Source organism: Cyprinodon tularosa, unplaced genomic scaffold (genome assembly GCF_016077235.1).
Source record: "Cyprinodon tularosa strain WSP-4 unplaced genomic scaffold, ASM1607723v1 ctg112, whole genome shotgun sequence".
In the NCBI taxonomy this organism is placed as follows: domain Eukaryota; kingdom Metazoa; phylum Chordata; class Actinopteri; order Cyprinodontiformes; family Cyprinodontidae; genus Cyprinodon; species Cyprinodon tularosa.
Window position 1 is genome coordinate 1,238,240 of NW_024037916.1, and position 18,667 is coordinate 1,256,906.

At 39.3% G+C, this 18,667-nt stretch overlaps 1 protein-coding gene across 4 annotated transcripts in view; it reads left to right on the forward strand.

Moving 5' to 3' along the window:
* camsap1b (calmodulin regulated spectrin-associated protein 1b) overlaps nucleotides 1-18,667 on the forward strand; it is a 33,154-nt gene that overhangs the window by 5,001 nt on the left and 9,486 nt on the right. For 3 of the 4 annotated variants that reach the window (XM_038300208.1, XM_038300233.1, XM_038300217.1), the window contains 4 exons: nucleotides 5,414-5,676; nucleotides 12,164-12,325; nucleotides 14,443-14,523; nucleotides 14,837-14,869. In XM_038300208.1, the coding sequence (XP_038156136.1) occupies nucleotides 5,414-5,676; nucleotides 12,164-12,325; nucleotides 14,443-14,523; nucleotides 14,837-14,869 (539 nt within the window). The remainder of the gene's footprint in view (nucleotides 1-5,413; nucleotides 5,677-12,163; nucleotides 12,326-14,442; nucleotides 14,524-14,836; nucleotides 14,870-18,667) is intronic. The other variant, XM_038300226.1, reaches the window with a different exon arrangement.

The window sequence follows — 18,667 nt, forward strand, 5'->3', positions numbered from 1 at the left end:
GGATTTTTTTGAGGTGAGCGACGACGGTTGCAGACAGATTTGATGCTTGCTCAGACTATGCGTCAGAAGCATAAATTGACCTTAATTGGTCATTGTTAGACCTTGGCTCTCACTGCTTCCCTCTGCTTTTTCAATAGATTTGGATTTTATAACTTGTAAAAGTTCTGTGAGTAAAGGCTGTTTTGTGTCTTTGTTTGATTGAAAGGTAATTGGATAGAATGAACAGCTGAACGTGAAGGAAACTGTTGCAACATCACGTTGGACTTATAGCAAACAGCAGTTATTCTACCAACCACCAGGTGAAGATGCTAAGCAAACATTATGTTGCTACGAAATTAGCTTAGCAGCAGAAAAGACTGAACAGGAGTTACACTTCTAAGATGAAAAAAGATCATATATCTTTGCATTCTTTTGAATGAGGGTGTTCAAACAATAAGTTACTTAATTAAATTTAAGTAACTTTTCATAAGCTACACAACTGTAATGCAGTTTTACCTTCATTGGCAACAAGCATACTTAATAGCTGCAGAAAAGTGAGCCTGAAACTGATAACAATTATTTTGGACCATTCTGGTGACACGGTTGCAAAGAGAAATGGGAGCACTGAGAGCCGATAGGAGTTAGAGTAAAAATGCTAGTCATCAGTAGAGCAGAGCTGAATCATGGCAACATTTGACAGCGGCTGAAACAAACAGTCATTAAGTGCTTTACAAGAGACCAGGCTCAACATTGAGTGTTTTTAAGTCTCTCAATAGACTGCCAACTGGCGAGGACCTCAAGCTTTTGCTCTTAGAAACTCCTCTCCAGACTTCCCCTCTTCTGAACTCTAGTAAACCTTCACTAGAGACGGACTTGTTCAGGTTTTTAAGGATGAGGCCGATACCAGTTATTTTAACAGTAGTCTAAAGCCTCTTTTCCGCTGATATTAGTGGATTAATGCGGGTATTTCAAACACGGGTCAACCCGCCAACTATCAGGATTTGGCTCCCTTCTTATTGGCAAAAAAAAAAAGCTGGGTCTGACCCCCCCTGCTGCTAAGCTGAGTGACCTCTTTCCCCCCACTCCTGCATGTCTGGTGACAGCATCACGTTGGGTTAGAGTTGATGATGTCACCAGTGCAACAGAACTCAGGAAAGTAAACAACGGAGAGCAACATGTAAGGGTGCTTTATTGTTGGCTCTGTTTGATTGAATGTAAACAAAGTTGTTTCAACTTGTTAGATCAGACTCGACTTGCGCAGTGTGTTGACAATTGTTACATTACGCTCAATAGTATCACTTAAATTAGCAGGTCGACCCAGGACTGATGTCCCCACACCATGCAGAACCGGAGCCGAGCCATTTTAATGTGATTTTAGCCTGAGTTGCTTTCAGAGTTGTTTGACCCGGGTCGGTGAGCAGCTTCCACTGCCACTAAATCGTTCCTAAATTTGTTCCCGGTTGAAAAGTTTTTTTGGCCCGTTTTGACTCGTGGGAAAGAGATACATATATTTGATCCCTAATTTGTTCTGCTGAGATATTTTTCTGTCCCTATAATTTTTTTGGGTCTTGCTTTCTCTTCCTCCATTACGTGAATCTTTATTACAAAACACAATAAACATTTATCACTAAATCAAAGAAAACATTAACAATGGATAGCGAATGGCCGAAGCAGTCCATGCCTCTAACATGATCTAAAGACATGGCGGCTGTGTAATGCGTTAAATAATTTACCAATGCATGCACCTGTCTGCAAAAACACAAATATCTGCAGAATATACTTTAACGGGTTGATGCATCAGTCTGTCTGACCTTTACACACAGGATTTCTTCATTTCGGTGATTAAATAAAGGGCTAAATGAGCTACCAGCATGAATGCAGCTATATTAATTAGTTTCTGGCTCTCTGTCTTTGATCAAGTAGATTTTTAAATATTTTTGATTAATGAGATGTGATTATATTGTATAGAGAACAGATTTATAAAAACCTATGATGGTAGCTATCCCTCGTTTGTCGTATATATTTTTATATCTCCCTTTTTGTAGACTTGTTTACAGGTTGGTGATTGTAAAATTTCTCCTGCTCTGCTAACTAGTAACATGTAGTGTTGTAGACTCCTTGTATTTGGAGCATGTGAAGTAAATATGGAGCTTTCAGTACATTTTAAAGCTGTCACCATGTCTGGTATCCAACCTGAAAATTCAGGAGGCGTTGATGTTTTTACTAAATAACTACATGCAAACTTGTAATCCCACTTCATAGTAGTGGAGCTTTGTTTGATATCTGATGAATAAGTTCCTGATTTCTGGCTTTGCATGTCTGGCCAAGTCATAACTCATCATTACAGCCTTCCTTTGTACTCTGTGGTCTGTTATGATCATTACACAGATTTCCTAATGTCACTGAAGCATGCACTTAAAAATGGCCGTAGTCTGGGGGTTTTAAGGTAAGCAGGGTTTGAGTAAAAAGCTGTCGTCTGCTTTGCTTTTATTTCAGCCAAGAATTTTGTTATTCTCTGCCCGTTTTTGATCATTAGGGCTCATCCTGCATTAGCTTGGTCATGCTGTTGTTTGCCATCATGGGCTTTTGGTAATGATACCGATGGAGCACTGGATAATTGTAGCATCCTCCTACAGACAAAAATAATACAGTTCATCATAGTCTGACTGTAGAGGCCCCAGAGGGAGACGACTCAGTGTATCTTCCTCCACTGGAGACGTAATAAATTAGTCGTGTTTTCTTGTCATCCCACGGTGCCTGTGGTGTCTGCTACAATGCAAACGCTGCGCAGTCGGCGCGCTGTTCCCGGCTGATGTGAATCCTCTGCACGGGCCACAGCTGATCCCAGCCGGCCAGATGCTAACACTGTCTGGCATTGAGTACCAGTCACATATTTCCAGCCAGTCCTACATCCTCCACTCTGCTGGTGCAGATGGTGTGGCGCTGGTCCTGCTTGGCTTATTGTGACGTACAAAGTCCTGACTGCTGTTGTCAGGCTCTACCATCATGCTCCACCCCAGATAGGACAGTTATTTGGCCTGCTGTGGTTTGCAGGAAGGGGGGGTCAACTGCTACATTACATCAATGTCTAGAGAATGAACTCAGACAGGAAGATGTACCTTGCCAAGACCCTTTCATTTTCTGCCACTAACTCCTTCTGTCATCATGTGTTGATTCACTCCAGGAATGACACAGACTATTGGCTTAACAGATTAATCATGTAGCTCAACACCACTGCTAAGGCCCATGTTAACAGGTGTTGCAATAATGGCTGCCGGATTAATTATAGCAGACTTTTCCCTTTAAGTTCATATCTATATATCTATATTTGTTCTCACCAGGAGTCTTCTGTGCATTAGAGCTGATTTATTACACTAAAAGTTAAGTGCTATTTAAGTTGCATCTTGAACAATACAGGGAGAAGCTGTTTGAAGTGAGGACTGAAGAAAGGAAACAAATCAGCCTTCCTTAAAAGCTTTGGAAATAAAAGGAAACTTAGCTGTGAACCAGGAAACCCCGTCTGACGTCATTTTGCCTTTTTCCCTGTTTGGTATTATTTTAGCTGTGATGTTGTTGCTGGCTGAGATCTTTATTAGGGTTTGAATTTTCTCTGATAGGGTTTGAGCAAAGAAAGAAAGATTGATTAATTAAGCTAATTCCTCTATTTTCATATGCATTATTGATTATTGTAGCATTTTAAATTTTTTAATCATATTTGGACAAAATTTACTGAAAGGTATTTTTGCTTTTACTTATAAAGCGAGTTGCTTGGAGCCTGGTAATGTTTGATGGCTCTGTTGGTGTTTCAGTCATCCCAGCACAGATCAGTACAGTACTTTGTTCTCCTGTTCTGTCAGAGATGCAGGGGATCAGAAATAGTTAATTCCGTCTTGATTCTTAAGACCAAAAGGCAGAACACTAAAGAATATTTTGAAACGTTTTTTCTTAGTTCTTAGATTAATGGAAAAACTTATAAATCTCCAATTTATTTGGTCTAGAACATACATTCCGACAGCAGGCATAACTGCTAATAACCTCCTGGATCCTTCATTTTTTTGTTGTAGTAAAAGCTGCTAAATGTGTGAGGGAACCTGTGATGTGTTTTGTTGATCAAAATGGAAATGATGGGTCTGACGGGCACAGAAGAACAGACTTTGGTTTGGTCCAGGAAAAGCCTGATTAGTGCTGCTCTAATCGTTTTATGAAAAACCCAAACTCTATAGATCACATCAATGAACACCAAAGCTGTATCAATAGGAGGAGTTTAGCACTTTATGTACATTGATTTTTTTTAATGTGTTTTATTCTGTGATCTTGTCCAGATATTCTTTGACTAAAGAGCTCTTCTTGTCGCCAACGTCAAAATTTTGATGATTTGTGGTTGGAGAAGAGGGCATAACGTCTCAGACAGGGAGGAGTCGAAACCTCAGGCTGTCAGTCTGGGTCCCTGAGCAAGTCCCCTCATAGCTGCTCCCTAACAGACCAGCTCAATGCTGAGGACAAGTTTCTGTTGTATTGTACGACTATAGAAAGGTTTTTATCTCCAGTCCTTCCCAATCTTATATAATCATATCAATTAATTACAGATACAGTGAATGTAATGGTTGTTGGGGTTTAATGATAAACTTTATTCTTTTTATTTATACAACATTTTTTTTAACCTGCCTACTTGCTCACCTGTATTTGAGGAGCAGATTTCTGCTGATAAGGTTTGTTTCCCTGCCTTCCCACAGGGTGGATACTAGGAACACGTCATTGGCACGCATGCAGCTTTTGCTGTGTTAACAGATCCGTGACAGAATCCTAAACAGATTCAGCAGAAACGGGGTTATGTTTTCTATTACGCCGCTTTCCTCGGTGCCTGCTGTTGGAAGGATTTTGTCCATGATTGTAGATCTTTTAAACATGCAGTTTACCTTCCAGGATAAATCTGGTTTGCGCTGCTGCTTTGCTCTATGTCCTTTTAAGGACACGGCATCTGCTTTTAGAATGACTTCACATACTCTGTAACAGATCTACCTCGACATGTTACCGTTTTCCTCCTTTTTGGCTCCAACTTTTAAGTAAGCATCTGTAACATCTGCACCATCCCCTGAGAATCCTTGGACCAGAGGATCTGCTGCCCGGTCTGCTCTTAAAGCAACACGCTGACTTATAATTACAAAGATCAATGTTTGCTCACAGTAAACTGAAGCCAACATAAAACAAATTTGACCTAATCTTATGACTCGCTGCCTTCCACTTGGTGATGGAAGTGCTGTTGTCCAGCGTGGGTGCTAGGCAACGCATTTTCCTGTTTATAAACACTGTTGTCTTAAATCAAGCTAAACTATGTATATAATATGATTTTCAGCATAGAGCATTACACAGCCCACTATTAAAGCATGCTTCAGTGCAACATGCGCCACCTAACCTCTAATTCTTTCCATTGCAGACCATATTCCAGAGGATCTGAGGGACCCGTTCTATACAGACCAGTATGACCAGGAGCACATCAAGCCACCAGTCATTCATCTGCTTCTTTCCTGTGAGCTTTACTGCCGTGTGTGCGCCCTCATCCTCAAGACTGAGCAGGCCGCATCTCTTCAGTCTCACCTGTCAGTCATCCAAGCTCTGTCCAGAAAGGGTATTTATGTCATAGAGAGTGATGACGCGCCTGTCACAGACGAGGACCTGGCCTGTATTCCTATAAAAATGGTAAGAAAGTGTTTGAAAAGCTGGGATTCACATTCGGTGTGTGGGGAAAGCACTGATCTGTTCTTATCTTTATGTAGTGTTAAAATATGTTGATGATTCAGCAAGAAGAAAGTTAAACTGGAACCTTTCTAAAAAGTATTTGTAAGACAGGCAACGCTAGCATGCATCCAGGTCCTTAAGAGCATGGTGGTGGTAGTATGATGGTCTGGGTCTGCTGTTTTATCTTATGCTCTTTTTTTTTTGTTATGCTTTGTTTCATGAGATGTACACCTTCTGAAAAGCTCCGCTTCAGTCCTGTCTGTCCAGTTTACCTTAAAACGCAGCGCGTCGGGAGCGTTTAAGCATCTGACGCGCGCAAACGCGCTGCTGCTCGAGATGGAAAAATTAAATTTTTGCTGCTCGACGCGCCGCGTCATCCAATCAGAGATGCTGATCTGGGAGCTGGCTGGGAGAGAGACACAGCGTTGATGACACAGACCGCTCTGATCACTCCTCTGAAACAGTTTATTGACGCCTAAATTAACTTAAAATGCAGAAATCTGTCAGCAGAATATGTTCGCTTTTATTATCCTGCTGCCTGCAGATCGGATTATTTAGATGAAAAACACCTACCAGCTGCCGCGGTGAACCGCGAGGAGGCGACCCAGCCAGAGGCTGCTGATGAAGGGATTCCTACTGTCAGCGCACCGCTGGTATGTCGGGGGTCTGAGCGGCTCCGACAGAAATAACATTGGAAGGCAGGATGATAATCTGGATGAACTGACTGCACTGATGAAGCTTTCAGGTGAAGAGCATGTAAAAACATATTAAAACTAATTTATTCCCACTGATCACAGCAAATATAGCTGCAAGGCAGAGAAAGGATAGTGAAGCTCTGCCCAACGCTCGTCAGACCCACTTTTGCACCACGCAGCCAGAGCAGCAAAGCTGCTTCAGCCGCGCGTCAGAACTAACTTGTACAATCAGCAAAAAGGAAGCAGCAGACGCGATTATGCTGCTTTTGCTGCGTCCGGTGTGAACGTAGCATAAGGTGTGTTCAGATGTGTCTGATGCTTCTGCCGCTCCTGTCTTCAATGGTAGAGAGCGGCTTGGGTATATTTGCTGTCATCAGTGGGTAAAAAGTAGTTTTAATATATTTTTATGCAAGAAGTCCAACTCAAAACATCGTCTGTACACTTAATCAAGATTACTATCATGCCCTAAAATATTATTTTGCTGTCAGAGCTGCGCAGACCTCCACATACTAGCTGCGCTCTGTCACTGGGAATCTCCTGCAGCACCCACATGCCAGGTCACCTCTTGGGGGTTTTCCCTTTCTGTTCGTAGTGGCTGGAAGTAGATATTAGTGATTTTCAGGTATGTGGTACAAACTGCAGGCAGCAGAAAAAAAAAGCGAACATATTTTACTGGCAGGTTTGTACATTTTAAGTTAATTTAGGCGGTAATAAACTGTTTCAGAGGAGTGATCATAGTTCTCTGCATCAGCAGCACTGTGTCTGTCTCACTGTCAGCTCCCAGATCAGCTTCTCTGATTGGCTGATTTGGCAGAACGAGCAGCAAAGATTCTATTTTTCCAATTACAGTATCTACAGCTTGTGAAATTTTGAACATTTGGGACATTTTGAACATTAGAGCGACGTTTCCAGGGTGAAAAACTGGGCGTACAATTTGTAATTTTCTTTCAGTAAAGATCTTACAATGTACGCCCGTACGCATTGCTAGCTAAAAGCCTGGATGAAAATCCTTTAAGACATTTTGTGTTTGAAAGAATAATCAATCTGTAGCATTTTGAGAATTTCACTTCTGGTACAGGTTGTATGTCGCCAGAATAAATGATTTTGGGGGGGACCTTTAGCAGCCGAACAGTTGAAGGAATTTTCCTTTTATCCTTACCCTGGTGTTTATTCAGTCTCAGCCAGGCTTTTAGAAGTAATGAGAAATTTAAAATCCATGTCAAATTTAAAAAGGACTTTGTACGGGCATGAAATCTCTTGGTCATGATTACTCATAAAATCAACATAAAGCGCTTTGCATAAAGGAGTTGTGCACACAGTTCTCTGCTCGACTTGTTGGAACAGCCTCTAAATGATTCTGCTCTATGCTTATCTTTTCTATTCAAATAAGGAGCTGGGGATTTGACTGCTATACCAGACCTGTAAGGACCTTTATTCAAACTTGAGGCTGTGATTAAGATTTAACTTTGCCTGTATTGTAACTCAACAGTCTGTGGTTTCAACGGAGTGTCCAGTGAACAAAGCCATGCTCTGCATACAGAAGAAACAAATCAGGATTTACCAATAACTTTCTCCCTTTAGCTGGATCTTTCTTTAGCCGTACAGCTGGGGTTTTATTATGCATAAAGAGTTTTTATGGGGAGCCTTATCTTTTTATGTTTCTTTTTAAGAGGGAATTTGTTAAGACAATAATTGGCTCAGAATGTTCAGATAAGTTTAGGATGCTGTCCATCCCGTCCTGGAGTCCTGCGAAAACTGGCCTAGGGTCAGTGTGATGTAACAGGTGACTGGTTGGTTCACTGTTAGGTCTGATTAGGACTTAGATATAATTTAGGATTATATCTAGATTTTGAAATCATGATTTTTACTTATTTTTTTGGAAACTGATATGAGAGAGACAATATGGTTTAAATCTAGATGGCTTATCTGTTGTTAAAAAATGATTATGTATTTCGAAAGGCTTTTTTCTTTTTCGCCCTTAAGAAAACCCGTTGAGATAAATTATAAGTATTCATTTAACTTAATTATACCGAGATATCATTATTATTATTAGCATGGAGCAGCATTTTTTTTTTCTATTTGTCTGTTCGCAACAAAAATATAATTTTTTTATATCTGCGCAAATTTTGGCCAATGTCGCTTAATGGGCCAGACACCACAATCCTCCAAATATACTGGCTCTAATGGATTCACTGAAGAGAGAGCTTTATTCATCCAAAGATTATCAAGCTTATTTAAATTGATCTTGATTGATGATGGATTGATTGATTGACTTTATTGATCTCACAATGGAGAAATTTACTCTTTATCTTGCGAATTATCATAGAAAATGAAATGATTTGCAGGATCACAATAATTTCGATCTTGCAAATAATTTAATTATCTATGTTAACAGGTCAAGCTTAAATTATCAATTTTATTTTCAGTATAATCACAATTAAAAAAACAGCCGAGGCACAAAATTTTTAGTCGCATGATATTCATCAGGAGTAAGACTCCGACTTTCTCACTCCAGCCCTTTAGGTGGCGGTAGTGCGCTTAGATTGGTTTACAGCTAACTGCAACCAGTGTCCATTCATGCTATTAGAAGTTAGGGTAAAATCCTCAGACAGTGGACTCTGGACCAGAGAACATTCAAGCTCATGGAAATACCAAAACATTTCAGCCAAACATGCCGTTAAAGAATTTTTTTATTATCATATTTGGCAGAATTGAACAGCTCTACTTAAATGTAGCTTTTAATTATTGTTGATCTCGGGGAAAAAAACGGAAGAAAAAGCATTAAAACTGTGAAAGTTGTATTCCCAGCTATACTATCAGAGTTTGAGGTTTGCATTTGTCGACACCTTTTGGTTACAACCTACAACCAGGGGCCCTTTCTCTGTATTTCCCTAATATTTGTATCAACATTCTCTTCTAATCACATTTAAATGGGTTTTCCAATCATCTTTAAAAGGTTGTTTGTTCTTTTTTTTCCCTCCCCAACTGTAAACGGTTCTCCCTGAGACTGTGTCGACCATCCTAAGTTGATGTTTGGGTCGTGTTTCTGTAAACCACATCCCACCGAGTGATGTTTAGATCCTGATCATGAGATCCTGCCCTTCAAACTCTTTGAAAGAGCATCTCGCACAGGACAGGATGAACAGAAAGCAGCGTGCCTGGCCTCCCCCACTCCTCCTTTTGCTTTGGTAACAATAGGCTGGGAGCGGGCCTCGCCCGTGCCTGCAGCTCAGGAGATGATGTGCGTCTGCTTTTCCTGCTGCTGGTCTGACAAAATAATCTGCACAGGCCTGTGTGTAAGCAGCCAGACACAAAGCCTAGATAGGAGAGGGAAAATTATGAGATTATCTCTGATAGACCACTGCAACTCTCCTCTATGTTTGCTGACTTGACATGATGTTTCCATAGTAACCGGTTTTCCTGCTATTTCAAAGCCTCTGTGTGAATGAAGGCCCTGCTGTATATCCAGACGGTCCCTCTGCACCTTGTCGAGAGAGTTTGGGGGCAACGCTTGAAAGGAGCAGATCTCTTTGGGTCAACTTGTTTTGTGTTAACATGAAGTCTGCCAGGATATGGATGGATGGCAACATGTTGGGGAAACAAAAGATCTGGATTCACAAAGCTTCTACTACCTTTTTTCTTGTTAGTTTTGGATTTTTTTTTTCATTGCAACCTTCATTTAACTCTGCACAGCATGTCCATATTAGCTTGAAATATGCAGTTCAAGAATCTGTTTTTGACTTCCTAGTTCAAGCCTTGTTTTCAAAGCCAAAACAAGACTTTGTTGCGCTACTCTATACAGCCACGAACTCAACGCTATATCTGACATTTTGAATTGAAAAAGCTTCCTGGATTGGAAGCAAAATGTTTTCAAAATTGGAAACAAAATCCAGTGGATTGTTTCTTTACTTTTTTGGAAGAACAAGTTCTAAGACAATCCAGACTAATAACAGCATCTTTTTTAGTATAAAAGAGGCTCTTTATCTGCTTTATAGGTTTTTGTTACATATTAAATATAAATTTTTTTTTCTCATTTCTAAAATTTCAAACGTTCATATAAACATAATTGCAATAAAATGGTTGTTATTGTTTTATATTTTCTTTAAGTCCTTTAACTGGTATTTGCATATTGTTTGACAATATAACATCTCCAACAGGTATTAAGAATTTTTCATACACAAACTAAAAGATATGTGCAGTACAGTTTATGCTCTTCTAACTTGCTTAGGGCTCTTTGGGTTTGAATTACTGAATTCATATGAATCGTAGAGGTTATCAGCCGGCAGCTCTGCTGAGGTCGTTGGGAACGTGCTCTTAGCTCATCTGAGTTGTTTGATCTGCGGTTTCTCTAAACAATATTTACTATGATTAAGGTTCAGGCAAGTTCTCTGGTTAATCAAGGACAGTGATGCAGTGGTCATTAAAGTGGGCTCCTTTGGCAGTGAGTCAGGTACCAAGTCCTGCTGGAAAGCAAAATCAACATCATCATAAAAGCTTGTAAAAAAGGGAAACAATCTGTTCTTTAATATTTCCTGTTGGACGGCTGTGCCCATTTTCTTTTTCAAAGAAAACTGTAAAAAGAAACTATAAAATGTCAGTTTAAAGTGTACTTAGAAATATTTTGTTGGAAAATCATAGAGTTTTGCATAACATAAGCCCTTGTTTAAGCAATCAGTCAATCAATTTTATATATATATATATATATATATATAAATATAATATGACTCTAAGATTATTGTTTTCCAAGTTGTGGCTGTTGTTAGTCTCCATGTAGGTTGTGCTTTAGAGAAAGCTCCTAATAACGCTCATTTGCTGCTAACCAGCTTAATCTCTGAGCACTTCCATCAGCAATTGGATTAAACCAGGAGTATGTTTCATTAAGCACTGACAGGAACAACCGTGCATGTTTATAGATTAGTTTTGAGTGACGTGGCTTTCTGCATGGCTGCACAATGGTTAATCAGGAATTGATAGTCAGAATCTAAATGTTATGTTTTCCTGTTTGGTTTAAGAACTGATCCCATTTATTCTGCTTTGAAATCCCACTCTGGGCTGTGAAGGAGGTGTTTCAACAGATGCGCCACCCTTTTGCTGGGCTTTGTCATTTTATCAGAATGTAAAGAGCTGTTTTATCAGCAGTTTAAGAACTGAATCCGCTTTCAGCTCTTGTCAAATGTTGTGCTGTGTCACATTCAAAAGATTAACCTCATTCTATTATTCTCTGGTGTAAATCCATTTATTTATTGGCTGTTTGGTACCATAACCACCCTCCACCACCAGTCACCAACCAGAACATTACACTGAGCAGAACTTCCCTCAAGTCTAATTTCTTTTAGAATGAATGGTAGATTTAATACAACATGACTTTTTTGGGTATTTACCTATCCAAATTAGGAGAAATATTTTATTTTATATTTTATAGTGTTCACCACTAATATGTTTGTGTAATTGGTAGCCTCACTCCTGTGATGCCCACATCATATTTCTAACAGCCAGGATGCTAAATCTCAGAGTGGTAGCGACTTTATGAGAACTGAAAAGGGAGTCTGATTCAGTGGTTTATTCTGCAATCTATCCCCATGGTTTGAACCTCTAACCAAAACCCTCTGGAGATGGTAGTGAGATATAACCTCCCAAGTCATGTGTCCTTTTCGGCTAATCTCTGTTTGCTCTTTTTTGTTACATCCCCGTCTTTAGAGATCAGGAAATAAAATCTGATCATAATGGAATGACCCTATTTCTCTTTCTCACAGAGTGCTCACATTTCAATGATCGATGCTCTCATGATGGCGTACACCGTGGAGATGATCAGCATCGAGAAAGTGGTGGCCTCTGTCAAGCGCTTCTCTACCTTCAGTGCCTCTAAGGAGCTGCCCTTTGACCTGGAGGACGCCATGGTCTTCTGGATCAACAAGGTTCTGACGCATTTCAGATGTACTAGAAACCCAGCAGGACTTTGAAATGACTTAACTACCTGTCAGCTCTGTGAAACACGCCTTGTCGGCAGATGCACTGCACATGTGGCTCATTAAAGATGATGCAAGTGTTATAGGATGCATTTAATGGTATTGGACATTTTTGAATCATATCTTCCATTTACTTCAAAATGATTCAGTGTGCATTTATTCTGATCTTAGTTGCTACAACTTTTTTCATCTTCATGATGATTTCCACATTTTTTCCTTTTTCTGTTGGAGTCGGAACTAGGAATGTAAACAACATATGATAAATTTGCAATTAATGGTTAATAAGGTTGAAATTTGTTCCATCCGATTCATCGATAACATCCGCTTAGAAAGAAATTGTCAGTTTTGTAATATTACCTCCATCCACTGAAGGGCGCCGCTGATTAATGTTAATTACATTCTCACTGGTATTTGCACGATAAGTAATGCAGAGCGAAGGCATGCTGAAGCAGAATTATACATTGATCCAGAGTCTGGGGTTATTTCCACTATTTAATGGTGAGAAGGTTGCAGAATGCTCTAATTGCGGTTCTGTTTGAAAATATAAACACTCTGCAAACTCCTTATATTATCACCTATATAGTGTACATATAGTGTACAAGTAGAATATGCTAAAAGCAGAGCTAAATAATCATAATTACCCTCTACTTCCAGGGTTTCCGCGGGTCGTTAAAAATCATTAAAATTCATTTTTAAATTAAGGCATTAATTGGCATTAAAATTCATTAAATGTGTTTATTGTGGCATTTAAAATGCTTTATTAAAAAAATTTTTATAAAAACAATTTCGTCAGACATATTATATCACGACATATTTGCTTGGAACTGCTTCCGGTTGATCGTAAAGCTGTATGTTCAGAAAAGAAGCTTGAGTCGGAGAAAAAGCTAGAGAATGGGGGGAAAAAAGCAAATTTCAACAAAAGTGGTTGGAAAACGAGGAATTCGGACATGGCTGCAGCCTGTTGATGGGTACAGTTGATGGCATTAAAACTATTTCTAAGAGCATTAAAAAGCATTAAATTTGAGTTATTCATTCCTGTATAAACCCTGACTTCACTGAAACTAAGTGATAATCTGACTGTTATTTATAATTTATCATCTCTGTACATTGCAATTTTAATTTTCACATATTTATTCATCTAGTTTTTTAATGAGTGACCTAATCGGCTCCTGTTTAAAGTTTAAGAATGTGTAAAACTTTTTTAGTGTATATTTATTCAGTATTTAATACAGCTGACACGATAAATTATTACATTGTAAGTATGTAATATTTTTTAAATTCAACATATTGTGAAAACAATATTTAGCCCTTCATGTTATGAAAAAATGCTCTTAATATGAGAAAACTGAGGTTTAGGAAAATGTCTGCTTATGAATTAATTATTAGTCGATCAGTAAGATCAATCAACTTTAGATTCATTCACTGATCTATAAATAGCATCTCTAGTCAGAACTATTGCTTTTACTTTAATCATCTTATGTCAAAATCCAAAAATGGAAAAGCTGCGTTACTGAACCATTAATAACTGGTTGATTGAACTTAATGATGTTTGTTTTAGAGTCCGCTAAGCTCTGTCTCTGACATTAGATTATATCTTGATAACTGGGTAATCTGAGCTTTGTGAGAATGGAAAACACAAAATCTGATTATTCATCACAATCAGTTGTGACTTTCCCAGGAAGACTTCTCTGAGGGAATATGTGGGCTGATGATTTTCCAGCTAGTTTATCCTAGCAAAGCCATAGATAGAGGAAACTTTATAGTGAAGTCTTTTTATATGATGTATTCATCCCATCCTCTTTGATTTTCTAAAAAAAATAAACCAAAAACTTTAAAGCTCTTCAGGTGGCTTGGATGATTTTTGCTGTTAAAGAAAGCTTTTCTTCCCAATAATCGTGTAAAACAAGTTGCTTGTATTTACAGCGAGCGGCGTAACCGTCATGTTTGGGTTAAGGCGTTTAGCAAGCCTATTTAGATCTAAAATCATTGTAGTAAGTTCCAACATTCTGTGATTTCTGCTTCATTATTCTATGTTTGAATAGTAGGTGATGTGATTTCTATTGCAGGTGAATATGAAAATGAGGGAGATGATGGAGAGGGAGCACAAAGTCAAGCCTCACCCCCTGGAGTCCCCCAGCCACCAAAAGGTAAAAACATTTATTGTGATTTCTATACAAAGAGTCAGAGAAAGAGAAAATGAATTGAAATGTTTCTCCTTTCCACATCAAGCTGGGTTAAAATAAAAGCATTGTTTCATTGAAGCAGCAGCTTCCTCTGTTTGCTCTGGGAATGTGTCTTTGTAATGGCCTTCTGCAGATCAGAAACATCATATCCTCTGTTCTTCTTTCTGGACTTGGGAAGCAGATCTGATCCTTTTTGCTTGTAACCTCTGACTTTTTAATCTCTGCTCCTGTTCCTTATCTGTCCCTCCTTTCCCACTTGTCCCTGCAAACTGGATAGTCTCCCTCCAAATGGTATTGGAAGCTAGTCCCTGTAAGTTGGATGCCCCCCTCCCCTCCCCCAGTACAGCCATTCTTACCAGCTGATTCCTCTTTGCACGTATAGTTTTGTGTTGGTGTGCGCACACACTCCACCATCGCTCATTCACGCTCATTCAGTGCTGCTGTTTGTGGCCAGTGTATCACCAATGGGGGAGAAAAAAAAGACAGACTTCTTTTCCATTCTGGCAAATATGTCAAACAGGTGTTTGGTATTCCAGCCTTTTAGAGATATTTCCTTTGCTTCTCATCATTTGCCGCTTAAAGCCTAGCTTCACCAGGCCGTGCCGATGTGTGGTTAGTTGCCTGTTCAGAGGTAGACTACTGAGCTACCCCATTCCCACACCTCTCCTTTGCTTTGCAGACCCATCCTTGGCAGCCTCTCCTCACTGATCTGCTTTTGTCATCTTCCCACCAGTCTCTCTCGCTCTATTCTGCGTTCTCACACTAAATGAACTGTTCCTCTGACAGTGACTCTGCTTTGTGTATGTGTCAGCCTGATGCCGTGACCGAGCTGGCCCACTGCATGCTGGAGCCAGAGGATCTCTATGATGTGGTACAGTGCTCTGGTCTGGTCAGGGGAAGGCTCCCTTACACTGCTGGATAAAGTGTTATCCTGATACTTACTGATTCTCTTTGTTAAACATAAAAAAATATCTGATAATAAACCAGCTTAGAAATGACCTGAGTTAATACAAGATGCCTTTTTTTAATGATGATTTAATGTTTAAAGAGAATAATTTGGCCAAAGCAACCTGGTCCTTTGTGGAATAATAATGGCCACCTAAACCCAGTGATGACTGAAGTCATATGTTAGTTGACTTTATTAAAACCCCCTATATCCCTATACAGGAGTATTGGTCCCCCCTTTTTTTTGCTGTGGTATTTTATAATGTAATGGAAGTTTTGTTTTGACCTGGAGAAGTTGATTATGTTCCTTTGATTAATGAAAGGTTTCCCCAACGTCCCAAGTTTTCTCCTTGGGTAGCTTTTGTTTTTGTTTATTTTATACAAACACATATGAGCACAGATTGCTAAACATTTCTTGATACACACAGAATATATTTAAGAGTGCATGGGAAGATAATGGAAATAGTATCCAGAATCCAGGGAGGAGATTGACACAGAATGTGAAATGAAGATGGACAGTTAATATATTATAACCATCTGTGGGAATCACTTCAGTCAGGGATGCATCTCACTATAGTTAGCATCTCCTCACAAAATAATCAGACTTCAATTATATGTGAGCAGTTAGAGCCTCCATACTATACTCCTCCTTCACTTTCTGCTTCCACTGTATAACTGGGTAGCAGTAAATGCATCCATTATATTGTCTCCATTTATCTCCAGTAATCAGTGGTTCATGTATTTTTGATCTCTGGTGTAGCTACACATTTTCAGGATTTTAATAGCAGCCAATCAGTACCTAGAATGTTGTCTATCTCAGTCTTTACCTGCCTCCATTAAAGGAATAGTACACCCAAAACATGATTAGCCTTCATTTTCTACTCACCCCCATGCTGAACAACACTCTGGAGTACTTTTTTGATATCTCAAATGCATCTGGAGATCTGGGAGGCTTCTTGCTGTCTGCTGACATTCAAATAATGGAGGTCCATGGCGCCCGAGACAGAAAGGTCCACAAAAGTCCACAAAAACGTGTCAATATTCCTCCATACTGCTCGTCCAATGTAATCCAAGTGTCCTGAGTGGGTAGCATCCAGAATTTACTCGAAACGAAGTCATTTAGAACGTTTTAGAGCCTAAACAGTAGTGTATAGGATTTCCTAATAGCGCCCCCATGCGCGCTCACGATTCTACGGAAGCCGGCAGACCAAACCGGAAGAAAGTGCGCATTCAGCGTCTGCTCTGCCGATAATGCAAGCGTAGAAGAAGAAATGTGCTGTTTACCTGTGCAAAGAAAGAAACAACGAAAGAAAAATGTCTGAGGACTTCAGTGATGAGGAAGAGCATGAGTTCTTTGCCGAGCTGAATGCGCTGGTTTGGTCTGCCGGCTTCCGTAGAATCGTGAGCGCGCATGGGGGCGCTATTAGGAAATCCTATACACTACTGTTTAGGCTCTAAAACGTTCTAAATGACTTCGTTTCGAGTAAATTCTGGATGCTACCCACTCAGGACACTTGGATTACATTGGACGAGCAGTATGGAGGAATATTGACACGTTTTTGTGGACTTTTATGGACCTTTCTGTCTCGGGCGCCATAGACCTCCATTATTTGAATGTCAGCAGACAGCAAGAAGCCTCCCAGATCTCCAGATGCATTTGAGATATCAAAAAAGTACTCCAGAGTGTTGTTCAGCATGGGGGTGAGTAGAAAATGAAGGCTAATCATGTTTTGGGTGTACTATTCCTTTAAGGAAGTATCATTGTTCAATCTCAGAATATTAGTGTTTGAGAGTCCCTTCATATTTTCTCCAGCAGAGGCTACACCAATAAGGGTTTCTTAGGTTGCTGTATTGAAAGTTTTTTTTTTGTTTTTTTTGTTTCGATTATTTCTTTCCCCTGATAATATAAATCATCATTGGAAAAAAGCATTTGTGTATTTATTAAGTTTATCTTTCTCTGATAGTTAAATCAAGACATTTAGCAAAGCAACAAAGGTAAAAAAAAAAAAGTGCAATCACAGGATTGGTTTTATCACAGCACTGTATGTTGAGCCTTTAATTGGTTGCTAACTGTAGCCGCTGTGACCTGTAGGTTTATAGAATAGCGCAGGTTATAGCTTAAATTGTTTGATTTGTGTTAATTTTAGGTGTAGATGTTTCTAGTTGGTTATGTTGTACTAAATGTGAGATGCTTCTAGAACTGTTCTTTTTTCTGTTCCAAAAGGTTTTTCTTTAAAGCTGTCTATTAGTCTTTTTTTATACAAATTACTCCAAGTCAGAACCTATACCTGCAGTAGAACCCGCCTACACAGATGATGATGATGACTGACATTGCAGTCATAATATTTAGCCAAACTATCCTCTGATATCATACAGCCCTTAAAGTGAACGCTTCACTGTTTGTTCACTATTTCCAAGCAACATCACTAATATTGATCATCTGATTGTGTCAAAAATACCTCTTGGACCTTTTCACTGTTTTACTGTCGCAACCACAAATATCAGGGTATTTTTATTCTTAAATTAAGCTAAGTTTAACATAAAGGAGTGCAAAACACTGGAGTTAAAGATAATGTATGGATTTCAGAACGATTCATCAGTAGGTTACTAAATGTTTATTGTATCTGAGCCAAACCTCCTTTACTACATTTTTATTTTTCTTCAGATTTTTCTAACTGCTTTAAAAAAAAAGCATTTGACTAAAATCCATACTTTGTTTTCATTTCCCAAAGTTATGCACCAAGTGTTGGTTTATCGAATAAAATCAAATGGAAGTTTTTAAAGTTTGTGGTTAAAACTTTACAAACATTGAACCATATGAATGTCTCCAAATAGCAGTGATGTATCTAAGGAGTTTATTTTTATTAAAATCCCACGAATAAAAGGCTAAACAGACCTTTTATCATCAGCTTTTTTTTTTAGTATTTGCAGTAACTGTGACGCTGGACACCCAGTGCTGATTTCCCTCGCTGTCTCTAAGTGGGCCAGTGATTAGTCCAGTTTCCATCCCAGTCAGCTGCTTCGTGCAGCGTAGTTAAACTGGGTTTCCTCTGCAGCGATCTGCTTAACAACCAGAGGCTGACCTTCCTCTCTGATGTACATGCCACAATCTAACACCTTCACCTCCATCTCCCAGCTAACCAGTTCTTCAGGGTTCTCCCTA